Source organism: Rousettus aegyptiacus, unplaced genomic scaffold, assembly GCF_014176215.1.
Source record: "Rousettus aegyptiacus isolate mRouAeg1 unplaced genomic scaffold, mRouAeg1.p scaffold_m13_p_3, whole genome shotgun sequence".
NCBI lineage: Eukaryota > Metazoa > Chordata > Mammalia > Chiroptera > Pteropodidae > Rousettus > Rousettus aegyptiacus.
The window spans coordinates 107,064,411-107,091,792 of NW_023416306.1; the positions used below are offsets into that span (position 1 = coordinate 107,064,411).

Below are 27,382 nucleotides of genomic sequence, written 5' to 3' on the forward strand. Positions count from 1 at the left end.
AGGAAGAAGAAAGAAACTCCTAGGTGATGTTATTGTCCCTTCACTCCAGTGTGCCTGTGTTGAAAACCTTTGTTCTCAAAGCAGTGTATAGACATGATAGCAATAGCTCTGTTTAAGAGGTAACTTTTAATCCAACTTTTTATCCTCTTAAAAATGGATGCACACAGTGGTAGGCTCAAAGCTGATGTGTACTGTCCCATAATTTTAATGATCTTTTAGGCAAGTCCTATGATAATTATACCAACAAGTTTCCTCAAACAACCCCACCACCACCACCCCTGTTTTGCTTGTCCATATTCCCTTCACCCTTTGCTCTGCTATCATCACTGGCATCTCTGCTTATACTTGAAGTAAAAAGCAATTCCAGATTACAGCAAACTCAATGGGCTTGCTCCATAGCCTGGCCCCTTATTGAAGAAAACAAAAAGGGAGAAGCAAGAAGGACCATCATCATCATGCGCTGAGATCAGGCACTACCAGAAAACCAGCTTGAGTTTTACAAACAGGATCTTGGACATGTTCCTGGCAGATAAATCTTCACTGGCTTGGAGAACAGGAAGGACTATTTTACAAACACCACTGTGTTTGAATTTCTAGAGGCTACCCAGGCCAAGAAGACATCCCTAAGAGAGAAAAAGACATGCACAAACTTAGAATTAAAGCTTAGATATATTCTTTTAAAATTCTTGTCTTAAACAAATAGGTTCCCGGTTCATTTCCTATAGCATCAAGGTGAGACAATATCACTCAATAGGAGTATCAGGACAGTAAGGATAGGCAATCCTACTTTACTGAAGAGGATTTGAGATAGGAAATACCTATGCCTTGTTTTGTGGATGTGGGAAAAATCCCAGGAAAATCTGGGGAGAGGGGCAAAATCTTCAGGACCTCTCCCCTACTCCTTCCACACTTCGCACTTGTTGCGCTACTTACCACCTATCCATTCCTCCTCAAATTCTAATTCCCTAAGAGGTCTAATTTGCACTGAGGAGATAATATTCAGTCACAAACTAAATGTGTTATCATGCACTTAAAGACCAAATATAGAGTTAATCGTGAACTGCTAATTATGTCATCTTTGTCTATGTGGCAAATGTAAGCTCTTTTCAAGCACGGGAATTTTTCTATTAGTTTCTACAATCAGACATACATATAGTGACCTGCTCTAAGGTAAGAATGGTATGCTTAGGGTTACCATGTTTTCCAACAGTTAATTCAGCAATACCTGAATTATAAGAAGAGAAGTTATAACTCACCTGCAGTGCTTCACCACACACTCATTGCTGCAGTACTCATTGTCCCAGTCCTTACTCACAACGGGAGGGTTCTCACAGCCAGACCGCACACATCGAGGCTGAGGTGAGAGTGTCATAGGAGACCCACTCACCAATTCAACATCCATTTGAGAAGGAGACTCAACCTGTGAGAGGATGAGAGCACCAATGATGGATAAGATTTGCTACTTATTTCATCAGCCACTAGTCAAATTAACTCTGGGAGCCAATGGAGCAACAGGTGTTAAAATCCTTCACATTAGGGGGGTAATGTTCCAAAAGGTGAGTTCTTGCTCTTTCCTCTATATCCAGCTTCAGTACTTTGCCAAACATACTGACATGAAAATTCTTCCCATAAGGGGAATGCTGGCAATATGTTAGTACACTAGTTGACTCTAACAACTCAGGTTTGAACTGTACAGGTCCATTCATACATATGCAGATTGATCATTGCAGTTCAGGGTCAACTGTATTTTCAATCTGCTGCTGGGAATCAATCTAAGTGAAGAGCCAACTAGTAGTTTTACATGTGTGTGGTGGACCACTGCATTCTAATTTTAATCTTACCCATCACTGACTTTATTCCACACTTGAATTAATATTCCTCTGAAAATATCATATCCAAAGTAGGCCATGAGTAGAGGTTGTGTCACCTTAACTTAAATTGTGAGGGCTTAGAGAAGACGAAATGTGTCATTAGAAAAATGGGAAGAACTTGGAGATTTGGTTTCCTCCTGACAGCAGTATTATTTTTCTTTATAAAGTATTGCTTCATTAATTGTGGAACTGGTCTTAATAGACCGATATTTTAAAATGAGTATTGGTCATACACAAGTTAAAACTAGGGTAGCTGGCATCTGTTTATATCATTCTGGATTCACTGCTATGAACCAATTGAATTTTTCTAGCTATATCACCTATCCATCCCCCCACTAGAAACATCAAGCTAAGCTTCCAGATATAAGAGTAATGGAAAGACTTCTATCTCCAAAGTTAGAATCCTTGGGTAGATAGCATCAAAAAATAACTCTGGGCTTCAGCTGTATCCTCTCTAGTTGAACTACAGTATTCTGCATGGATGAACACTATAGAGTATTACAGGTGGGACAAGTCACGGAGAACTGTCTTTTAGAGGATGTCATACTGCTGGTTGCTGCCAGGCATTAAAGGCTAGGATAGCAATCCCCATTTTTATTGGCTCAACCAAAAATGCCCTAATATATTTCCACCGGTCTAGAGGAAAGACTTGAAAACAGAGCTCACCTCAGGAACTACGTCTGTGATCATCTCACAGATTGTCTCAGAAGAGGTTTCCTCCACTGTATGGGCCTCAGGGCTATTGTTCATAGGCCGCTCAGGACTGCTTTCCACAGCCGGTGGAACTAACGTAGTCTGCATTTTCAGAGTGGGTCCAGGCACGATCTTGATCTGCAGAGGAGGTGGTTGTTGCTGTAAATTGATTCGAGCTTTCTGAGGTGGAGGCTGTTGCATGGCCTGGAGTGGGGGAGGCTGCTGCAGAATGGTTACTTGCTGCTGAGTAGGGGGCTGAGGCATCTGTTGCAATGGAGGGGGTTGTAGTCGGGGTGGAGGCAGTTGCATAGAAGCAGCAGCAGCAGCTGCTGCCTGTAAAACTGACCGAGTGACAATCTGGGCTTGTTGACTGGGCTGGATGGTAGCTGTGCTGCTTTGGCCTAGTTGGATCCCCCGGGAGGTCACCACTGTGGCTGGGATAACAGTAACCATCCCTCCTTGAGACATGGTAATAGATGAGGGCAACATCTGTTTGGTAATAATCAACTTGGTGATATTAGGCTGACCCCCAGCCCCAGAAGATGCCTGGTTTGCCACATAGGATGAAAGAGTAGAGTTAACAACAATGGAAGGGGACAGGGCAGGGGGCTCTGTTGAGGCTGGTGCTGGAGATGCTGGGTCTACAGTAGCCACAGGAGGTGGTGAAGGAGTTTGTGATGGTGGCACTGGATCCAACTCTACTGTTTCCACAGTGGCCTAAAAGTCCAAAAAAGAAAAAATGTTATTGGGAAATTTACTCTCTTTATCAGGACATAGTTACTCTAATTACTTCCCAAAAGATATGTCACAGACTGGAAAGATAAATAAAAAGAAAGGAGAAGAGCTGTTGTGAGTGATACCCTGGCTTAAGCAAATAATGGAAATGAACTCAAAAAGACTGTTTAGCAAGGTTTATGATGGAAACAATAGGAAACCATGTTATATACTTTTAAGCTTTTAATACTACATAGTATTAAGATGTTCTACAGGATTTTAGTGATATTTACTTATAACTGCTAAGAAACAGCTCAAAGAATCTTTTTATTGGTTTAAATAAATATCCACCTACCCTAACCCTCTTACCTGACACTCTTGATTGTCTTTATAAGCAGCCAGAGCTTTCAGATACTCTTTCTTGGCAGCCTCAGTTTTCCTTTTATACACCTGCAGGAAAAAGACTGTTTAAAAAGTCCCCGTACTCATAGAAAAAAACTGTTAATCCTGTTATTCATTAATGAATGACAATTCATCTCAGTCTAAACACTGACAACTCCTTTTCATGAATACAGTTCTGAAAGCTAGTAATCAGGAAAGCGTCCATGGCAGACTTCCCAGTAACCATGCAACCAAAAGCTAGCTAATCAATAAGAGTTCTGCTGGAATAACTACTCTTCTAAAGCTAACACTAACCTATGCCTACTTCTATTACCAAAACAAAGCCTTACTCCAAAACTACAGACCAGTAGCTTGCTTAGCTTCGGATTGTATTGAACCAATATAGTCTCCCTTAAGGAATGTGTTAAATTGTTTGCATTGATGGCCCCAAAATTTCTTCCTATCTTGCATGCCTCTTCATCAAGAGCTGAAATCTATTTCCCCTTTCTTGGAATCTGGGCTAGCTCTCTGAATTGTTCTGACCATTAAAATGAGGCTAAATGACACAAAGAGACCTTGGGGCATCAGCTTTTGTTCTCTTGGAACATTGCTCTAAATTTGCCATACTGTAAAGAAGCCAGTCTAGCCTATTTGGAGGATGAGAGGCCATGTGAAGGAGAACCAAAGCATCTCAGCCAACACGTAACAACAACTGGCAGACATGGGAACAAGGTCACCTCGGGCAACCATACCAATGGTCGTCTGACAACAACCACAGGAATGAGCCCAAACAAGAACACCAGGGAAACCACCAAATCAATTTACAGAATCATAAGAAATAATACATTGCCATTGTTTTAAGCCATTTGTGGTGCTTTGTTGAGCAGTAATAAATAATCTATACAAGATATCTATAATAAACTCACCTTTTTGTTTCAAATATTAAGTAGCAGACTCACTTTGACACAAGACCTGGGTAGTCTACAGTAATGATAATTATAGCCATCTTCAATTTCAACTGTATCTTATCCAGTATCACAATTTTAATTTCCTTGAAATCCAGATTAAATTTTGGGACATTAACTATAGTGCTGAAATTTAAAGTAGACCAATGAGTTTATGGCCATGCCACCCTGAACAAGCCAGAGCTCGTCTGATCTCGGAAGCTAAGCAGGGTTGGGCCTAGTTAGTACTTGGATGGGAGACCACCTAGAAAGACCAGGTGCTGTAGGCATAAAAAATAATAAAAAATAAATAAGGGACTGTAAACTGACAAAGTCCTTGCAATCTGTGAGGTCAATCAAGGGTTGCCTCACCTAAAAGAAAAATAAATAAAGTAGACCAATGAGAAAATCCTAAACTAAATTCTAAATCCAAACTTGGTAGTGGATTTTAGCATTAGCCACAGCATGCAGCTTAACAAAAAATAACCTAATTTAACAGTGGGGAAAAAGTGAGGCTTAGAAAAGATAGATTCAGTGTTTTTATAGTATTTATTAATTTTTATATGAGTACTCTGAACTCAGTTCGCAGCTACAGCTTCTAAGACAAAGGGTGATCTGTAAATGACATTAACAAAAGCCAATATTAAATAAGAACATGTAAGAAAGTTATAAGAAAATTTACTTTTTTATGCCCTTACTTAAAAACTTCTAGAACATTCACTACCCACTAGCTCCTCATTTGCTCACCTGTTTTTGCTCCTCTCCAAGACTGTCCCACATGGAGGCCACAATTTTTGAAACTTCCCCAAAAGTGGCATTGGGATTCTGTCCCTTAATGGCAGCCTGTGTATCACGAAAGAATAACGCATATGCTGAAACTGGTTTCTGAGGTTCATTAGGATCTTTCTTTTTTCTCTTCTTTGGGGTCTTCTGCTTTTTCCCTGCTTCCACCACAACTGTCTTCTGGCTGGGAAGTTGCTGTAAGGAAGAAAAGAGAGAATTACAAGAAGGAAGAAGGGAAGTATATCTACACAACTGTAAGAAAAGGACTTTTATATGGGGGAAATGATCTACCCACATAGACAGAATTTTCAGAAGTGCTAAAAATAGAGGCAAGAAGATTAAGACGTTAGTAAAGTATGTGTGAGGACCAATAAGAATGGAGACTGGCAGGAACATTATATTATAAACTGTAAGTTGAGAGGTAGGACCCCATACCCAGAAAAGAGCAGAGGAGATGGCAGGGCATGAGTAAAGATATAAAGTAGTGCTGTGTGCCAAGAATTTTATCCCAGAATATCATGGCAGATTTGAAATTTGGCAGGGAATGCCTCACCCTCCGGAAATCCTCAACACCATCCTCATGAAGTGAACTAGTAGGTGAAGGGGTGGTTGAAAGACGATCCTCAGGTGACTGGGCAGGTGGTAGGATGGTGCCACCCCCTAAGCTCAAACCAAGTTGAGAACTCAGTTCTGACTGATCAATGGTGGTTAACTGGCTATGCCCCATCAAGCCAGATGTCATGTCTGTCATTGGTACATCAATTGTAACAGGTGGGTTGGCACTATACTGAGTTCCTATAGAATGATCCAAGTCCTGAGAGAAGCAGAAGGACTAATTAAACACTAAATATAAAAACACCACTCTTCCCCAAACCCCGAATTCAGGAGTTTATAAACCCTCTGCTCACCCACATTTTATCATTGTTTAAACTCTAACCATCAAATAATTTGTCTACATATAAAACCTAGTAAGCTTTTTAATAAGGTACAGAAATTAGTAAAGTTACTTGTTTGTATTCGAAGGCCTATTCCACAATAATTAAAAATAACCAAAGAATTCTAAATTTTGGACAAGTTAACTTAAAGAGCAAATAAATTACTTGGTGATCTGGAGGTAGTTATGACACATGGAGTGAACAAAAACTTTCTCCCTGTACCCTCCTAAAATAAAGGGCTTTAAAGTTGCAATACACAGGCAATCAGAGTAAATAAAGCCAATTGTAGAGATGTTTAGCATCGAATATAATGTATAGATGTGTTACTGATGAGAGTGATGGAAGCCCAATTCAATGATTTATAACACATACTAATCCACAATACATTTGGTTTAGACTGTTTTTGAATAAATCTCTCAATGTGCCAGCTATCAACACTCAATTTGAATCCTAGGATGTGAAGGCCATATTAAAAGGGTAAAAAAAAACCCTTTCCTTTTTTCAAAAATCACTGTAAATCATTTTCATTTCAGGGTTAACATTAGATATCACAATTTTAAACCATTTTCAAGTAAAATTGATTCAGCTAATGACAAACCAGTCACGTGTAGTAATGAGAAGAGAGTCACTATTATCTCCCCTAACACCGTGCCCATGAACTTGGTTGAGTCTGAAAATGTCTTGCCCCTTACCATGGTCAAGCCCCCACTCAGGAGCCCCCCTCCCTGCTCCATCAAGCCATGGGTCATGCCCACAGGCATGTCCAATGTCTGGACCCCATATTGAGCTGAAAAGCTGCCATCCTGAGAGGAGGAAGGGTCTGCCAGGTCATCAAAGTGGCCAACCACATCTGAGACAGCCAGTGAGGGGTCAGAATCCAAGGAGATAGGTGGGATTTCAAATTCCTCATCACCCAAGCTTGGTGTATGGAATGTCTGTAGGGGGAAAACAGGAAAAAGAATTAGAGGAAAGAGGAGAAACTGCATACTGCTAAGTTAACTGCATACCTCTTTCCAGCCTGGATCTTATTTTTGTTATCTAGTTCTTAGGACCTATTTAATTTTACAAATAAATCCCTTGTCTTCCTCATACTGTTAGTCATGGTACATACAAAGGTGCCAACATCAGTCACAGATTTCAATACTTATACCTCTTTTCTACCTTCACCATCTGGTTATCCTAAACTACTATGCCTATTGTTCTAATGAATGATTCATCACCATTAGTAAGGACACAGATCTTATAACCTGTTTAGCTATGATGCCAAGACAGAGATGATAGTGAGGAGAAAAACCTTCATAAGAGGTACAGCCAAAAGGCAAAGTGGTTTTTCAACAGTTTCTAAACACATTCCTAGTCTTGCTCTGATCAAGCAAGAAAGAAAAAGACTGCTCCAGCTGGCTAATGACTCAATCCTTTCCTCTGAGTCCAACTACAATAATAATTTACTCTTTTTATTCTGAACAGGGACACCATTCGCGGCTTTAACCAATGCCCCACATAAGACACAGTAAATACTATGGTTACTTTTTGACATTAAAAACTTAAAACGGTACCTGCAGCAATTGAGCAAGAGACGTTGGTGTCAGAAAGGTCTGGGTTCAAGTCCTAGCCCTGCCATGTACTATATGAGTTTTTCTCATTTATAAAATGGGCATTGTAATGTAATCTTCTATTTTTCTTATGTGGATTAATGGGATTTAGTACACAAAAGTCTATCACATTGCCTGGAATATATATATGTATATGTGTATATGTGCACGTGCGCGCGCGCGTACACACACACACTAGCTTAACTATTATTAACCATTATTATTAAGGATATTAACATCCTAATTATTATTAACTTGCCACCTACCCCAACTAATTATTATAGGTAGTTGAAATTTTAGAAACTGTCAGTTCTGTCAACCTGTCATATGACATAGTAACCATTACCTGATTCAGATCAAATTCAATAAGTACTCACATTTTCTTTTCATGATTAAACAATGCATTCTAAGAGTCATTCAAGGTTTTTCTAGACCCAGAAAGGGTCTCACTAATATTATCATTTTTATTTTAATGAAGACATTGCTAGAAAGAATACTTCCAGATAGCAGAAACTAGGTGGGACAAAATATATCTGTGAAATGCCCAATCTCTGAATCTCACTGGCAAACAGAAATAAGTTTCCTAGAAGACAAAAAGATGAAGGTACATATATCTATCTATCTTCATTTTCACATTTTACTCCTCCAAGATCCTTACTAGTTTACTTAACGTGGTAAAAAATTTCATAGCTGTCTGAGCTATAACATGACAGTAGCATAGGAACATAGGAGTAGGCAGTTTTTGATACGAAAAATTAAAACTCTCCCCAAGAACTGAACTTTTCTCAGTACACAACTCATAATTTTTGCTATTGAGTGGAAGTCCTTAACTGCAGATCCATGACTCTAAAATTTCAGTTTAGGTTCAGGTAAGCATTTTTCAGGAAGTGGGTACAAAGATTTTTTTTTTTAAAACAAATTCTCATGCAAACAAACAAAAAGCTACAGGGACAGGAAAAAGGATCAGGGGAAACATTTATTGTTCTAGATTAATAGTTACGTAAAAGTGGTTTTCAATTTTTTTAAAAGACACAGATTGCTTTGGCAAAGCAAAAAGTGCCTATCCTTTTCTGCTTATCACAACAATTAAAAACAACTCTGCTGAAACACGAAAATAATACTATCTGTTAATAAGAACTGCAAAAAAACAAAACAAAACAAAACAAAAAAAGTTAACATCCAAAACAAGAGACCAATGTTCTTTCTGCAAAGGACACACATCTCACAAACTATCCGGAGTGCTCTTGAGGACTAAAGCCAGACATGCAGAGATTTTACTGTATCGAATTAACAAGGCATTCTTTCTATGCACCACGCCCTGGAAACAGCTTTGTCATTTAGTATTCATGGCTTTAATGGTATTTTGGGGGGCAGCTGTTTCATTTTTCTTGTTTCATCCTTTAAGTAAGAAAAGTAAAATAATGGCAATGATTATGAATACATAAGGATAAACTACATACTAGAATAAACATAGAGAGTCACTCTAAATCTCTTACTATCACAAATAATCTGTAAGATTATGGGTAAAATTCAATAATGAAAATCTTAAGTTATTTTATTTTAGTGGACCTACTACATAACTAGATCATATGCTAGACTCTCAAATATAAAACAAAACTGTAGCAAATATCAAAATAAAAATAAATGATATGGCTACAGAAGGAGAAAACAGGAACATGTTGCTGCTACCATCTCACTCAGCTTTCTCTTCTTTCTCTATTAAATTCCTGGGCCTTGTGGCGGGGGGAGGAAGCAGTCTGGGAATTATAGTTTTATAAACAAAGATGCTTATCTACTGATAGAATCAAAAAATAAAAATTCCATTTCCCTGCCATTCTACATTCCCTCATACCAAAGCAAACAATCCAATATTTCTTTAGTTTCTTGTGTAGATTATTCATTTTAAATAACTTTATTTTAATCCAACACCTATTTACTCAATAGTACACCGGTACTATGTTGTTTTTAAAACTGATATAATAGTGAAAATGTTATCTATTCAGCCTGAAATCATTAACTGGTTCTAATATTATAAATACTTTTCCTAATTAAAGATAGGTATAGTTATGACTTATTATTTCCCCAAGTGCTCAAGGCACAATAACATTATATGAGCCAACCTGAATGAAACAAAAAAGACTGAAACTCAACCTTCAGATTACAGAGCTTTCCTATTTCAAGCAATGCTGTAACAAATGTGAAGTTTGCCCCCCTCTAGACACTTACTCTTTAAAAATTATTATTTCTTATTTTATTGAGATATAACGCGTACACAAATTTAAGTGTATAGCTCAATTAATTTTTACGTATGTAAACATCCAATTAACCACCACCAGATTAAAGAGATAGGACATTTCCAGCACTCTAAAAAGATTTTTTCATGCTCTTTCTCAGTCAATACTTATTCCCTTCTACAACAGATAGCACTATTCTGATTTCTATCACTATAGTTTAGTGTTGTATATTCTTGGTCTTCATTAAAAAATGAACTCATATAGTGTCTACTTTTATGTCTAGCTTTTGCTACTCAACAATATATTTTTAAGACACCCAAGCTGCATTTATTAGTAGTTTGTTCTTTCTTATTGCTGTATAGTATTCCTTTTTCACAAATGTACCAGTTTATAGACATTTGGGTTGTTTCCAGTCTTTAGCTACTATGAATAAATTTGCTGTGAACATTCATGCTTTGGGGGAATATATGCGTGCATTTCTCTCACGTATATATCAAGGAGTGGAATCACTGGGTCACAGGTTAGGTCTGTTTATCTTTAGTAGATACTGCCAGATTTCCAAAGTGCTTGAATCAATTTACACTCTCACCATCAATAATTAAGACTTACCTACAAAAAAAAAAAATATTTTGCCCATTTTAAAATTCAATTCTTTCTTTCATTTTGAAGTGTTGGATATATTCTGAATATAAGTCAGATATATATTAAACTATTTTCCAATTGTCTGTGGAATGTCTAATTTCTTAACGATGCTTTTTGATGAAAAGACATTCCTATCTTCAGTGAAGTCCAACTTTTCAATTTTTTTTTTTTTAATGGTTAGTACACTTTTGGGGACATCTTTTTCTTGAAAGGAAACTTTAAAAATTACTCTTCTAAAAGAAAAATTTAAAAATATTACCTTTATCTAGTTCTAAGTGGCTCATAGTATGACCAGATACAACAAAAACCATGACCCAATTAAAATAAATAAATAAATAAATAAATATATATATATATATATATATATATATATATAAAACAGGAAGGGAAGGTGAAGAAATTGTAATGAGAAGCACTGTTAACAAGGCTAAAGGAAGCCACTGAAATTTTGTCATGAGCTTCTGGATAAAACAGTTTTTAAATTTTTCTTAAATCATAAAGCAAAATCAAAGGATCCACTCGAACCTGGAAAATTTCTTGAGGCCAATATGAAATTTACAACATTCTAAATAAATTTAAATTGTGGAGACCCCTGATTTAGAAGAAATTGGCAATGATGCACTTTCATGTGGATGAGGCAAATGTGAAATTTCCAACACTCCCAATAATGAAATTAAACCATGGAGCTATCACTCAGAAGAAACTGGCAATTAGACTTCGAAGCATCAGGCAGATTTTAGTTTTATATCATTTCTAAATTTGCTGGTCATTTGATTGAAAATTTCCCCTGCTTAGAGGAATAATAATAGCAATAAAGACGTTAAAAACTAGCAACTGCCCTATGTCAATCTGATTCTTATCCATAAACACGTTAAGATTATAGGATAAGGCCATTCAACAGCAACTGCGAATTCTTGATACAAAAACACTGATGTAAATGGTTCCCATCACTTTTGAAAAAAAAATTAGTCTTTAAAAGATAGTAGTAGAAAGCCTGACTTCAGTTTATCAAAGATCAGCAAATTTATTCTTGAATGTTCCATCTTCCTCTTTTACCTTGCATGCATAAGCAAGTGATACATATCTATATTATGACAATATTTCAACCAAAACTTTTCCACAAATATTAAAGGACCTCATCATAACTATTACTTCTATTTTACGACATCACAAGAAACTATTACTACAGCCATTTAACAGCTGGGGAAACTGACATACAAAGGTTAAGTAACTTTGCCAAACTGAGTCACTGGCAAACAGAAACACATGTTCTACTCAATTCCCTTCGTGTTTTCCGGCAACTATTTCCTTTTATCCTGTCACTAGCAAAACAAGCTAATATCATGAACGTAAACATTACTTTTTTTTAATCATTGAGTAAGAAAGTTAAATGAAACAAATACCCTCTTGAACAGAGTTCGTTTCAAGAATGAACACATGCCCGCAGTTAACCCCTGTTGGGTGAACAACTTCTCTCACCCCAATTTTAGCTGAAACATTCTCTTCCCTCTGCGATCTCCCAAGACTGTTGCAATTATTTCTCCCCAATGAAAGGAGGTAATTCCACTCTGTCTTCCAATCCAGAATCACTATGAAATAGGTTAGCTCTTTCCAAAGTCCTGCTTTCTGATGACAGCAGCTTCCCGGACCTTCCCCTTAGTCCTCATAGGCTCTAGAAGCAGCTGCCACTTTTCTCTAAACACCAATCACGGCCCCTGGTTCCCAGCCCCCGGTCCTCGGCGTTCTCTCTTCCCCACCACCCTACTCAAACCGCTGCCTCAAGCCCCCCCTCCCCGCTCCGCCCCCAGAATCGGCAGCTCGTGCTCACCTCGGCCCCTGACAGGAAGGGGTGCGAGGGCCCTGTGATCGTCAGGTAATTGTCATTTCCTCCGGGAAACTGAAAACCAAAAGAAAGCAGCAGGGGGATAAGTTAGGGGGAGCTGGGAGTTGGCACAGAGGGACGGACTCTGACCCCGACGTTCTGACATTTCCCAAACCCTGCTCTCTCTCACGTTCCCCCAGCCGCCTCTCCGCCCGGCTTCCCGCCTGTGCTTTAACCCGGTCGGCCACGCTCTCTCATCAGCCTTCTTAGCGCTCGGGTTCCTACCTCCATCTTCACACAACGGCTACTACCGTCTCAGTCCCCTCATCTCTCCCACCGCCCCCACCGGACTCGGAACTGCCGTCACTTCCGCAAGGACTTGCGTCGCTCTCCGCTGATTGGAAGGAGCGCCGTAGGGCTGTTAGGAGTCAGGCCCGGGAAGGCCCAGCGGACGAAAAGGCTTGCTAGCTATCGCCCCCTGGAGCTTGGTGGGATAATGGCACGTAGGACTGTTAGAGGCGTCCCTGGAGGCGGTGTCTGGGTATTACCATCGCTCCGACCGAGACTGGGTTTTTGGGGAGAGCAATAGAGACGTAATCTGGGCTAGAGGGGCCGGAGCTCAGCCGATTGAGTGGCTAGAGAGGCCGGAGGTAAGTGGCTGTGGAAGTCGGGCGGACCCGGAATCCAGAGGAAACAGGACCATGACTTATGCTTATCTCTTCAAGTACATCATCATCGGGGACACAGGTAACCCGCGGGAGACTGCCTTCGCAACTGGGGCGGGGATCTGAAGCTCCCAAATCGAGTCGTGGGGGCGGGGCTCATTTAGTGGGCTGGGCGATTAAGCAAAGAGCGGGCAGGGGCGGGGCGGCCAGGGGCGGGGCTCGGGGCTCTCCTTCCTCTGTCTTAGACGCTCAGACTCGGGACTACTCCTGGGCCGCGTGACTCCTAGAACGCGCGTCCTCTTCTTTCAGGTGTGGGGAAGTCATGTCTCCTCCTGCAGTTTACAGACAAGCGGTTCCAGCCTGTTCACGACCTCACAATAGGTAAGTGCATCTACCTGTCCCTGAACAGATAATGAAACCTGACTAAAGTGGGAAGTTATCAGCCTTCAGGGTTCGAAGTTAGCTTTGCCTACTTTTAAACTAGTCCAAAGTTATGTTAAATGAAGAATGACCAGTCAAATGCTGTAAATGGGGTGTAGTGTAATGGAGAGTAAATAATAGATAACTTTAGAGATAAGCGTGAGGTGTGGATTAATTGCCAGCCGTTGAATTTTTTTTTTCCAAATACAATTTGAGTGTTTATGGGAAATCCCATGAAAACTACTTATTCAGAAACTCACCATGCTTTGCGGTAAATTAGTGCTAGCCTCACGTATGATTTTAGAAGTAATTACCAATATATAGATTGTTTTGTGTGTAGTAGAGGAAAAAGCAAATTGGAGAGCTATTCTAGACTTAAAAGGTAGATGAAACTAATAACTTTTAAAGAAAGGAGTATGATAGAGTTCCAAAAACACACTGTTAATCCTGGTGAGTATAAACATCCCCCACATATTTGTGATACGGTATGGCCTGCTGGGGATTTGTCAAGCCTACCCCATTATCTCTACAACATCAGGCCAAATAAAGACTATATGTGAAACTAGCTTTCTTACCATATAAATGCAATTTCTGAATAAAATCCCTGGCTCCCATTTTTACCACATTGCCACCTCTAGTCCCACCTTCTAGAAATCTGAGGTTACTACCGTGCCCAATGGACTTATTTAGAGCCTAATAATGAATGTTAGGAAAGGACGTAGAGCAGCGGTCCCCAACCTTTTTGGCAACAGGGACTAGTGCTATGAAAATCTAAGGCCCAATGATCTGAGATGAAGCTGAGGCGGTGATGCTAGCACTGGGTAGCAGCTGCAAATACAGATGAAGCTTTGCTCGCTTGCCTGGTTCTGAACAGGCCATTGACTGTTATCTGTCCATGGCTGGGGAATTGGGGACTCCTGATTTAGAGGGCGGCATCAATAGGAAAATATTTTTGGAAATAAATATTAAGTGGACACCCACACTGTGATAGGTGTTAATGACAACATTGCTTAATAAGGCAGGCATTGTGCCTGTCCTTAAGTAGCTTATAGTCTTCTAATGTAGGAGGTGGGGTTGGAGGAAAATACAGTGCAGTGACAAGTAAATTCTTATTGCAAAAGGGGAGGAGAGGCTGTGACCTCTATCAGGAAAGGCTGGATGTGAGGGCAATTTGGCTGTGACATCTGTCACCCCATTGATCGCCAGGATTGATTTGGCTGATCTGGCTGGCTGGGTGTGTGTCCCCTTCCTCACTCACTGCTCCGTGTGCATCCCTTCCAAAGCTGCATGCTGGATCAAAAAGAATGACCTTCCCCTGATAGAGGAGAATACCGTTCTTAGGTCAAGGGTATATGAGTAGCTGCGCTCCCCTGCTACAACCTCCGAACAAGCTATCAGAAAAGGCTGAAGATAGCTAGGCAAAGGGGTTGTAGAGATGAGGTAAAAGTGATCAGGACAAGAGGGAATAACATGTGCAAAGGCTCAGGAATGACTGAGATCAGGCTACCTTTGGAAAACAAAGTAATTTAATATAGCTGGAGCATGCAGTTTGAAATGGAGAGTGGCAAAAAATTAAGCTAGAGGATAAAATAGGCTGGATGTGAGGGCAACTTGGATGTGAGGCAAGTTTTGAAATACCTGAAGGTAATGGGAGTAAACGACAAGTTTTAAAGCAGAGTAATGACATGATTAATTTTTTTCCAGAGTCCAATATAGGCTCTGTTTCTTTCTGAATTCAGCCCTCTAAATAAGGCAATTGTATAGAAAATATGTGCAAAATGTAAGGGTCTCTGAGTGTAACTAGAGAAAGTTGCGTAAAAGGAGACAAAGTTTTATTTTTCAATTCTTCTTGGTTGAAATTCCGTTCCTATTGTCCAGAAAGGAAAAAAATTAGTGACTTTTTACAGTAGCTATCACTGTTCTTGATAAAGTAGTCTAGAGTAGTAAGAAATATTTTTTTGTCTTAGCAACTCCAGCACCTTAAAGTGGAGAGAGATACTCTGGATGTATTATATGTGGGACTACTGAATAGGCGCACATGAGCCCATTAGCAGAAGCTAGATTAGTGTTCTTTCTTACTTGGAAATCAAAATTCCTCGAGTAAAGTACTGTATAAAGTAGAACATAGGACAAATTGACTGATCAAGTATTTTTAATGTAAATGACCCTTGAATTTTAAATTTTGTCCTGATAACTACCTTGAAAGAAGTTGAATGCCAGATAAACTGAAACCTTTATTGAGACTGTCGGTTTCCATACTCCTATGAGGAGGGCTGTTTTCCAGGGAACTCTAGCAGTTATTAGAGATCTGAACTATATCGTTCTTGAGAACTTATTTCTTAGATAGGCTCCTTTTTTAAAAAAAATATTGTTTCCTATATAAGTCTAGAGAGTGACTTTGAGAAAATGCTGGGAAATATTTTTTAGAAGTGTTTTAAAAAGTTACAAAATTGAACATTACCTAATTAAATGTGTTAACTAACATTGCTAAAATTTTTTTCACCTTTTCATTTGACTTCTTAATTCATTATATTCCCATATCTGCTTTTTGGTTACATTCCTGAGGTCATTATCACTTAGAACACAGTTTTTAATTCTAGGAAAGAAATGAACTTCAAGGAACACAATTGGAGCAACTAGGCAGTGGTAATGCACTTAGTGGCACTGAGTGCAGACAGAGGAGTCATTAGCACATTGAAGAAAGCATGAACATCTCACTCAATATTAAAATCACATTTTTTCTCTTGGTCTTCACTGACAGGTGTGGAGTTTGGGGCCCGTATGGTCAACATTGATGGAAAACAAATCAAACTGCAAATCTGGGACACGGTGAGAGAGGATAAAATAACTTAGTACCTGACCAAGATCTGAATATAACACTAAAGGCCAATGAAGGGGAAAGGGTCTAGGAGGGTGGGCCAATGGTGGAAATGAGAATAGGGGAAGAGTGAATGAAATCAAAGAGATAGGAAAGCTTTCACTTCCCTCTGTTACAGTTACAAATATAAATGCTATATATTTTAATTTTTGTTTTAATATATGAGTTTGTTTAGTAAAAATAAAAGCAAACAGTATAAATGTATAGAGTAAAAAGTAAATGTCCCCTTTATACACATGAACCTCACTCCCTCCCAATCTTGGTTTCTGCTTGACCAGAGTAAACCACTTTTAATGATTTAGACTTTTTCTCTGTATTTAGATGCATAAGTAGAAACAAATATATGGTAATGATTTTGTTTTTGTTGGTTTTTAGAACTGTGGCAAAGTAGACCTAGCTTCGTGACTTAGGTACTTTTGTTACCAATCTCTGGGTTTTATAGACTTTCCCATGTCAATACATATAGATTCACCTCATTTCTTTTTATTTCGTTATTTTATTTTTTATTATTTTTATTATGGTGACATTGGTTAACAAATCCAGTAAGTTTCAGGTGTACAATTTAACAGTAAACCTCATTTCTTTTAATCATAATTTATTTAACTGTCCTCCCATTGGTGGAAATTTAGGTTGTTTCCAATTTTTTTATCATTGCAAAGTTTCTTTGATTACTCTTATTTACTACATCTTTATGTAGACGTTTGAGGATTTCTGTGAAATGCCTGCTCACAAATGGAAATTCTGGGTCAAAGATTATGCATATTTTAAATTTTGATTTGTTCAACATTGTATTTTGGATTGACAATGCAATACACTCTAAGTTTCTAGTCCTATTTCCACTTTTTCTCTGCTAGAGAATATTAGGAAATGTATGGCTATGTCTAATTGCCACACTCACCGTGGTGTGCTACTGGCACTTAGTGCCTAGGAACCAGGGATGTTAGTCAGCAATTTGATAGGTGGTCTCACAGGAAGAACTAACCCAAAATATCAATTGTATTCCCTTTGAAAAATAGTGATTTTCTACCTGGTTTTCTTTCTGGGCATTCATGTTTCCCTTCCCTAATTTTCTTTTCTTAATAGAAATTATTTTTTAAAATTAAGTCCTTTGTGTTAGAGTGGCATATGATCAATTTATTTCTCTGAAAATAACCCAGTTTTGTTGGGATTTTTTTGTTGCCACATTGGTGGATAAGGCTGGGCAAGAATCCTTCCGTTCTATCACCCGTTCCTACTACAGGGGAGCAGCTGGAGCACTGCTGGTGTATGACATTACAAGGTGAGTCAGAACTAGTGGGTGGGAGGGAGGCTGTTCGCTATGTTCTTGAAATCTCTTTCTCTTCTATCTGCTGATTCTGGTAAGAATGGTAAAGAGGAATGGCCTCTCTTATATTTTTCTTTACATGTGTAGCTTTTCTCCTTTTCCCATACATTTGGAATTTCTTTGGCATTTTGAAATGGGCCTCAGACCCACTTTCTAAACTTTTCTGCTGTAGGCGTGAAACCTTCAACCACCTGACTTCATGGTTAGAGGATGCCCGGCAGCACTCTAGCTCCAACATGGTTATCATGCTGATTGGGAATAAGAGGTAAAATTTTATTTGAATAAATAATAGATACTAACAGTCATCTAGGTATTCTGTGAACATTGAATCACTTGGTTCCCAAACTTTTTTAGTTTATGATGCTATCAATAGCTCAGTAAAAAGAAATATGGTGAAATACATAACAAAATTTACTGTTTTAATCATTTCTTTTTTCTTTTTTTTTAGGCAAGGCAGCCTTGGTTGACCTCACAGGTTGCAAGGACCTTGTCAGCTTACAATCCCTTATTATTATTATTTTTTTATGCCTATAGCACCTGGTCCTTCTAGGGGGTCTCCCATCCAAATACTAACCAGGCCCAACTCTGCTTGGGTTCCGAGATCAGATGGGATCGGGCTTGTTCAAGGTGGTATGGCTGTAGACCGGTTTTAATCACTGAGTGCAGTTCTGTGGCATTAAATATGTTCACGTTGTTCTACAATAGTCATCACCATCCATCTTCAGAACTTTTCATCTTCCCACACTGAAACTCTGTTCCCATAAAACACTCATCTACATTCTCCATCCTACTTGTCCTAGCAACTATCGTTTTACTTTCTGTCTCCATGAGGTTCACTATTTTACGCACCTCACATAAGGGAAATCATACAGTATTTGTCCTTTTGTGACTGGCTTCTTGCCCATAGTGTGACGTCCTCTAGCTTCACTTATATTGTAGCATATGTCAGAAATTCCTTCATTTTTTTAAGGCCGAAAAGTATTCCTTTGAATGTATTTACCACATTTGGTTAATCTGTTCATCTATTGGTGGACACTTGGGTTGCTTCCATCTTTTGGCTATTGCGAATAATGCTGTTGTGAACATGGGTGTACAGATACCTGTATCCCTGCTTTCGATTCTTTTGGGTATATACCCAGAAATGGAATTGCTGGACCTTATGGTAATTCTAAGTTTGATTTTTTGAGATTCCACCATACTGTTTTCCACAGTAGCTACACCATTTTACATTTCTACCAGCAGTGCACCAAGAAGTCCAGTTTCTCCACATCTTCCCCAACACCTTTTACTCTCAGTAAATTTTCTATGGTACTAATAAGCCAAAAGAAATAAGTTTGTTATTAAATACTTAGATCTAAACAACATAGATATTTTTGTCATAACAACTTAGTAACTGTTTGAAAAATAGAAAGCATAAATTAAAACAGTTTTTAAATTTTCATTCTTTTTTTTTTTTTTGTCTTTAATAAAAAGCGAAATGGCTCTTTGCTTTTACAACAAACCTGACCATTAAAAATTTTATTCTTAAATAGCCGTAATTACACGAATGACCTATGGGTACCTGGATAGCTTCTTAAACTTTCGAATCAGGATTGGATATTTTCCTGTCCCAAAATGATTTTTGTACAATACTTGCTTTTTATCACAGCAGCTGCCAAGAACTAAGCTTCACAAAGATGTGAAGATATTAAATGGTATCTGTTATAATCTGATGTTGACACTGAACTATCTTAAGCTTGTCATTCGTGTGATGTTCTTACGTTGAATGCTGCTATTTCCTTTGAAAATTTAAATTGTCCTGTGGCACCCTTGTAAGTTTGTAGCACTGTATGAAACTGTGACCACAGACTAATTGTATTCATTTATTAGGTCAGCCAGTTTCATGGAAAACTTACTATGTCTACACTGTGGCAGACTTTGAGTGTGCAAAGTGTATAAAAAAACACTCATGCCCCCGTTCCCATGGAACTTAATGGCCTAGGGGGGACATTATAAATGTAAATACAGTGAAGGAAAAAAGGGCTGCTATGAAAGAGCAGTAACAAGGTACCTGTTTTTGATTAAGAGTGATATTTAAGCTGGAATCTGAAGGATGAGTGAGAGTCTGGTGAGCAAAGACTTATAAAAAAACAAACAAACAGAAAACCGTATATCAGATAGGGAGAACAAACTGTGTGAAAGCCTTGAACTGGGAAGAAGCTGAGCAAGTTATGGTATTGAAAGAAATCTGATATGGTTGGACTGAATCAAGGGGGGGAATGGTGCAAGATGAGGTTGCAGAGCAGTCAGGGGCTAGATCTCATAGCACTTACAGACCTTAGTAAGGAGTTTCGATTTTATTCTAATCACAGTAGGAAACATTTAAGTCTTAAGTAGAGAAGTGGCTTGATCAGATTTTAAAAGATCTCTCGGCAGGGGGAGCAAGGTTTGAAGTGGGATCCCAGTTACAATATACCGGGCGAGAGAGAATGGTGGCCTGGACTAGGGTGATGATGCTGGAGAGAAAACGATGATTTCAAGGTAGATTTTGGAAATACCTCACTATGTATTGGGTATTCGGAGTGAAAGAGGGAAGGGTATTAGTAATGACTTCTTAGTTTTGGGCTGTGCTATTTATTGAGATGTGGAAGCCTGGGGCTGAAGCAGGTTGGGAGGACAAGACCAAGTTCCATTGTGATGAAGTTTGAGGTGCCTTTTACAGAGCAGAGCGGAAATGAAAAAAGGCAAATGGACAAAGATCTGGAGCTAAAAAGAGCATCTGGGCTAGAAGTACAAATTTAGGAGTGTTGATATTTAGATGGGTAGTTCTTCCCTGGTCATTACACAGCTAATAATGGATATACATATTGTAGATTTTTTTTTTAATGGACTTACTCTGTGATGTTTTTTTTTTTTTCATGGTTGAAAAATTGGAAACCTCCCAAATGAAAATTTCTAATTCGAAAAGTGAAACTCAAACAGTGCATCCTTACTTATTCTGTAGCCTTTTATCCTGTCTTTCATAAAGTCTTTCCATGCCACTTTATTCCCTTTCTCAGTCCTTGGTTTTATCTTTTTTCCCTTATAGCACCTAATTTTATTGTTTTCTCCGAATCCTTCATTTCCCTGATGTCAAGCTGCTGTTATACACATTAAAAATGAAACTAGTGAGAATTAAGGCAACTGCATTCTTATACCTGGCTTTCTCTCTTCTTGTAGCTTGATTCCAGTGAGAGAGGAAGACACTCTTCACTCTGGGATGGGACATCTATCACTTTTCTCCTAACAAATAGAATTTCCCTTTTACCTTTTCTTTCGCTCTTACTGGTCACATTTGCAAATAAAGTATAGGGCATAAGCCTTGAGTAACTATGGGGCTTGCTTGGTACTTTACAAACTCTTTTCTCTGTAATAGAGTAAGGTGTTATCCTCAACCATGCAGCAGGTGTCATGGATTTGAAGAATATTTTCCTAGAGGCTATAGAAATTACTAACCTTGTATAAGAGAATATCATCTAGGAGTTACATTCTTTATGGATTAACTGACAGTTGAAACGCTATGGGATTCTTTTAGATAAAGAGTTTCTTCTTTCATTGGGCTCTGATTTTAGTTTTCTCCCCAATTAATCTCTTGCAGTGACTTAGAGTCTCGCAGGGATGTGAAGAGAGAAGAAGGAGAGGCCTTTGCTCGGGAGCATGGACTTATATTCATGGAAACTTCAGCCAAAACAGCCTGCAATGTTGAAGAGGTACTATTTGGGAAAAAGTAGGGAAAACTTTTCAGAGAGTACACCATATCTTTGTCCTTTTATTCAGAATTCTATTAGACATAGGTAAGGAGAGAGTGTCCATTGGTTATAGTGATCATATGTCTCACTTTAAGGGAACTGTTCAATTTCTTTTACCTTGATTTCTAAGGTTTTACCTTTACTTTGGATAACATTTTTAAGTGTGGGTTAACCCCACTGTTACTTGTAAATCATGTTAGTTGGAGGGTCTGATGGGTTCCTACTGTAGTCATTCCTTCAGAAACTTAATTGAGAAGAGAATCTGTTTTATATGCAGAGGATGTCAACCTAGGAACCTTATGGACATCTTGGGTCAGTACCTAAATACTATGTAATTTCTTTTTTCTATTTGAAACCATTCTCAATGGCTTTTACAAGGACTTCAGGGGAACTTTTATATTTTTACTCCATTCTTCTAATGGTTTCTAATTCACCTTAGAAATGCAAATAGGAATAATATTTGTATTCTCTTTTCCTAATTTCTCTACCTGAATAATGAACCTAATAATATGATTTATGTCTCCTTTAGGCCTTCATTAATACAGCCAAAGAAATATATAGGAAGATCCAGCAGGGTTTATTTGATGTCCACAATGAGGTGAGAAAGAGTGGGGGACTAACTGACAATTAACTTTGCTTTGTCTTAAACAGGACAGGAAAAGTCCCTAGAACGTGAGGGCCTTAACATCATACTATTTGAAGCTATGCCAATTCATACTTGTTTTTTTTTTTTTTTTTTTATGTAGGTACACAAAAACCTATCATCATTTTCTGTTTGTTTATTTTTTTCCCACAAGTCTGAAACCCAGAATGCTTACAGCGATTTTTAGTTGGTAATCTAAAAGACATACGACATAAGCATTCTTTCCAACCTCAGTTTTTTACTCTTCTAGAACATCGGGGAGGTGTGATTTCTAATTGCTCAGCAGGGCCATTTCTATAAAGCAAATTCTGGGGCAAAACAAAAAAGAATGTTAATATGCTACTTCTACTCTTTTGTGTGCTCACACTTTTACCTAATAACTTTGTGATTCAGCACAAAGCTATGAAAATTAAGTATAACAGTCACCTTAACAATGGGCACAAAAGTCATTTCTAGTCATCTGTAATACTTATACCACAGCTGGTTGTCTCATTTTTACTGTCACTGATTATTCTTCTACAACAGTGTAGCTAGGGTACCTAGATACATGCCAAGGTTATATCTGCTTATAGAAAATATTAATGATTTCCTTTTCTCCCCCTTTTTCTCCCATTTACTTTAGCATTTGAAGTGGGAACTATTGTTTCTTTTCTTTTACAGGCAAATGGCATCAAGATTGGTCCCCAACAGTGTATTTCAACATCAGTGGGATCCATTGCTTCCCAGAGGAACTCTGGTGACGTAGAGTCCAACTCTGGCTGCTGCTGAACATCTGGCCTGGATTCTCTTTTCTTCCTGGAACAGCTTCAGATCAATAGGCTTAAAGAAAGAGGTCTTACTTGTTTTGGCTGAGAAAAGCTTCTTTCAAGATGTGATGTTTTGCCTTTCCACTTAAAGACCGAGGGAGAATTTAGGCCCTTACTGACCTGTCCTTCTTCAGGGACGTGAGCATTCCCTATAGAGTAGGGCTCTTCTCATCTTCCTTATTTTAATTTCTAAAATGTTAGGATCAAATTCGATTGTCATAGTAGTTCAAAAATAAATTCTTTTATATAAGTATACACAATCTGACTCCCACCAAGAATTAGTAACTAGGGTCTGGGACATTCCGCTAGAGCACTTGAGATTACTGGGATCTGGCTGGCCTTTGGACAATAGATCCTCTGTCTAGGACTTTCATTGAGTTTTTTCACTTGCCACTTTATAAGAGTTCTTGCAGAAGGCAGTTCCTTCTACTTAAACTTCTCTACCATCCTATTTCTAGTTTCTCTGTCTGAGAGTACAAAATTTTTGAGAGCAGTGGCATTGCTCCTGGACCAGTGTCCACTTATCTTTACCTAAAGAAAACATTTTTCCCTTTTCCTTTTGTTTTAGGAACCAGACCTAACATTGCAGTGTCTCTCACCAAACAGACCCCTACTGTTTCATCACACTCACTTCTTAATGGACCTATTTAGACTTTTTTACTCTATAATCAAGCTAATCTGCTTACTTACTTGACATGACATATTTACTTCACTTCTATGCCTTTGCACATGCCCCACTTTCTGCTAACATTACACTCAGAGTCCAAAAAGTTTTCCTTTAGAAAGCCTTTGACTGACCTAGGGACTTCTAAACAATTATTGACACAGTACCCTTTAGTTTTCATATGTTCTTTATTCATATGTATATTTATTTGTATTTATGTTACTCTGTAAATATGTTTTATAGTTGTTTTGTATGTGGAATTTGTCTTCCGATATAGGTTGTAAGCTCCTTGAGAGCAGGGACCATATTACCTTTTTACTTTTGTAAACCACTCTCCACACCATTTCTTCACAGTGCCTAGTGCTATTTATGTGATCATTGAATTTAACTGACATACTTAAAGACTTGGAACAGATCTATTTTAGACTGCAGAGGAAACAAAAGGCCTTAGAGTCATCTGTTTGTAACTTTATCTCAATCTCTCCCATCTGCTTACCCTGGATTCTATATTGATCTTCTCCCTCTCCTTTCTCCCTTCCTTGGCTATTTGCCTCCATTCCATGTAGTGTACACTAAGGCTGCCCGCTTCTAAGTCAAGTAAGTGGATACTTCTCTAGCCATTCTTTTTAAGAGCACATAATACTATCCTAGTCAAATTTGCCTTTGTTTGCCTCATCTTACAGCTTTGTGGTTCGGTTGCTTTATCTTTTTGCCTTGCTGTCCCATTCTCTTCCACAGCACCGTGGTCTCATTAATTTTTCTAATTTTGTTGTTTCATTATTAAATACATGCATGTATCCAAGCTGTTCATATTTCATGTGTCATTTCTGATAGTATCCCAAACATAAGTAGATATTCTTCTAAGGAATTGTATCAAAGGTATTGGAAGAAGACTCCTTGAGATACATTCATTTTGTACTGGATTCTGCCCCTAGTAATAGTAATAATTAACACTACAGGAAGTTGGAAGACATTTGGGGTATTGCTTTGATATTGCTTTTGTTTTGCTTTTAAAAATCCTACCTTGTTCCAAAAAGGATTTGAGATTGTTGAATTTGGGGTTAGCCTGCACCCTCACACTAGGGACAAAACTGAAGTAAATATAAAGTTTTAATTTCTGTACAGTTTTTCTGTACCAACCAAAGTAATCTTTAGTGATGGGGAGATATCAGAGCATTGATCAAAAATAGCATTCTGCTTAAAGCTGCTACTTTCAGTCACTGAAGGATACCACTTTGGTATTTTGGAGAGTACCTTTTTAGTCCAAAATCACACATCCGATCTATTATCTAAACTATTCATAACTCTATACTTGGATATTTTGCTAACTGTAAGGGAAGCGTGGAAAAGTATCTGGGCAAATTCACGATCTGTGTTGATCATCACCGATGTTCTGAGTGAAATGGTCATGAATTACCATAGGAAGTGGATTCTCTACACCATGTGAAGAATGGTAGTTTTGAGATAATACAGGTGTTGATTGGTTTTTAAGGCCAGAACCATTGAAAACCATATTTATGGATGTCTAAGTCACAGTATTTATAAATCACTGCAGGTAGCACAAATTAGACCAGGCACACCTTTTCCCCTTCCTGTGTTTATAACTGGTTCTTTTGATAGCAGGTTTATTTTGTATCATAAGCAGAGGGATAACAGATTCTCATTCTATCAACTATATTTGCATATGCATTTACAGACAAACACATTGTTCTGGTAAATCCTAATATCTCAAATTCGATAAAATGATACCAGTTGCCAGGGGAGAATTGGGCCAGCAGACTTTGTTAAATATACAGGGAAATGTATTTGGCTACTTCTTAATCACTTTTGTGATGAAATAGCTCACGTGACTCCTTAAGGTTTCTGAGATACCATGTGTAGCCATGCAAATAAGTTATTTCTTGGGAAATGCCTTTAATGATCTGGAAAGACTGTTCAAGAATTAAAACTTGTTGCAAGTAGGGATTTAGAGTAGGAATCAGGAAAATCTCATTGAGCACAAGAGAACTTTAGTCACAATAGTTTTTTTTTTTTTCCCAATTTAAATGCAGTTATTAGAGAATTACTTGCAGCAGCCAGTGTTTTTAAGGCCTTACTGGCCCTCCTTACATATAATTTCTCCTTTGAGTCTTCTTTAGTTTGTTCCATTTGTATTCAAAAGTATTTTGGGTCCATAGATGAACTTATTTTAAAAAAAATGAAATTCTTCCCCCAAACCAGTTCATTTCCAACTGACTCCCAGTCCTCTGTACTGCATAAGTCGGAGCACGGGAAAACTTTTAAGTTTTCGAAGCACAAGGACCAGAAGCATCTAGAATGGATAGATAACCTGTTTGTCTTATGCTGATATCCTGAGTGAGGTACCTCTGAAGGATTATTCTAGGAACTGGGAAAATCCACTGTCATTTTAAGAATTCATTTTTGCCTCTTTGATTTGGTAAGATTGCCTCACTTCTATGCAAGGGTGGTGGTGGTTGCCTCTAACCACATTCAGCATTATTCCAGAGTTTCTCCCCATCATGACTGAGGAACATCCTAATTACATAAAGGAGAGGAAGTTGGACCTGGACCTAAGTAGTCGGACAGAACGCCGAAAACAGCTTCAAATTCTTTAAAGCAGTCCTTCCTTCCTTTCCCCAAGGCACCAGACCGACCCAAGATGGCTTCCCAGAAACAGGTAACTAAATGTTTTAGTTTAGAGCGACCCCAACGGCGGGTGTCAAAAAAAAAAAAAAAAAAAAACGAAAAAAACACACTCCACCAAGCCTGAACGCCTGTGAACTGAGCATTCAGAGACGAGCTACCGCCAGATTTTATTTTCAATCAGGCATATCTGTAGTTGCCTACGTACCCTTCTCGGCCTTTTAGGACCTCCCACTCTCGAGAGACTTCCTGGATGGCACTCGCACTACCCTGCTGGAAGAGGCCGGGTGTCGGCTCCGCGATTGGTGGGTGGCAGCGTAGGTGGGCGGAGCCGAGCCAGAATGGACTACTAGCAAGCTAGATTGAACCGAGGGCTGGCCATGCTCCGCCGGAAGGCGCCTTGTTCTCCGAAAGGGTGAGTTGAAACGCTGGCTGGAAAGGAAGCACCAGGACTGGTTCTGGTAGGTTTCCCGCTCGCTCTTGCTTCTCAGTGCAGGTCCAAGGGTCTTTGCAAAAGCTAAGGCTCTTAGAATTGGTTTTAATAACTCATTCTCCTCCTCGCTCCCCCGCCCCCTGCTCGTCCGCCAGTTGTTGAGGGATCAGGTGCTGAGTGATGCTCTGGACTGAACCATTCTCCTTTGTGAGAGGCCGGGGGAGAGGCCAGCTGCCGGGCCCGCGGGGCCCCAGCCGCATCGAGCCGCGAAGGGATCTGCCCCGGGCGCTGAGGAGTTTCAGGGATTGTCATTGCATTACTGGGCGTGGTGTAGATTTGAGGCAGCTTCTTGTTCTGCTTACCCCTTCAGAGGATGGAAAACTCCCCGGCTCCGTTTGGTTACTCCATACTTTGGACTCAGAAGTGAGAGGTTAAGGTTTTTGCGTTTTTTCTTTTTCTCTTTTTCTTTTTGTGTGTTTTAATAATAAAGGTGGGTAGGGACGCATGGGGCGAGCGTGTGCAGATTGT

The 27,382-nt window shown here is 38.9% G+C and overlaps 3 protein-coding genes and 2 pseudogenes across 10 annotated transcripts in view; 3 read left to right on the top strand and 2 right to left on the bottom strand.

Moving 5' to 3' along the window:
• Nucleotides 1-107: 107 nt before the first annotated feature.
• Nucleotides 108-12,992, bottom strand: TOX4 (TOX high mobility group box family member 4). The gene is made up of 9 exons (XM_016165564.2): nt 12,897-12,992; nt 12,618-12,686; nt 7,014-7,256; nt 5,940-6,200; nt 5,351-5,581; nt 3,648-3,728; nt 2,538-3,281; nt 1,257-1,420; nt 108-623 (listed from the first exon to the last, which is right to left on the bottom strand). The coding sequence occupies exons 1-9, from the start codon at nt 12,900-12,902 to the stop codon at nt 563-565; spliced, it is 1,860 nt and encodes a 619-aa protein (XP_016021050.1). The 5' UTR covers nt 12,903-12,992; the 3' UTR covers nt 108-562.
• LOC118601338 lies at nt 4,775-4,893 on the top strand (annotated as a pseudogene).
• A 193-nt stretch (nt 12,993-13,185) lies between the features above and the next one.
• RAB2B (RAB2B, member RAS oncogene family) lies at nt 13,186-24,580 on the top strand. The gene is made up of 8 exons (XM_016165567.2): nt 13,186-13,358; nt 13,586-13,657; nt 16,458-16,525; nt 17,771-17,853; nt 18,071-18,163; nt 21,515-21,626; nt 22,195-22,263; nt 22,969-24,580. Exons 1-8 carry the CDS (start codon nt 13,313-13,315, stop codon nt 23,074-23,076), a joined length of 651 nt encoding a protein of 216 aa, XP_016021053.1. The 5' UTR covers nt 13,186-13,312; the 3' UTR covers nt 23,077-24,580.
• LOC118600615 lies at nt 18,424-18,542 on the bottom strand (annotated as a pseudogene).
• A 2,195-nt stretch (nt 24,581-26,775) lies between the features above and the next one.
• The window catches only part of CHD8 (chromodomain helicase DNA binding protein 8), a 51,358-nt gene continuing 50,751 nt past the window's right edge, over nt 26,776-27,382 (top strand). For 2 of the 8 annotated variants that reach the window (XR_004949920.1, XM_016165547.2), the window contains exon 1: nt 26,777-26,882. The gene's annotated coding sequence lies outside the window, so the exon portion shown is untranslated. Of the gene's footprint in view, nt 26,883-27,382 lie in introns of all 8 variants that reach the window. The other 6 variants (XM_016165554.2, XM_016165555.2, XM_016165549.2 and 3 more) reach the window with 6 other exon arrangements.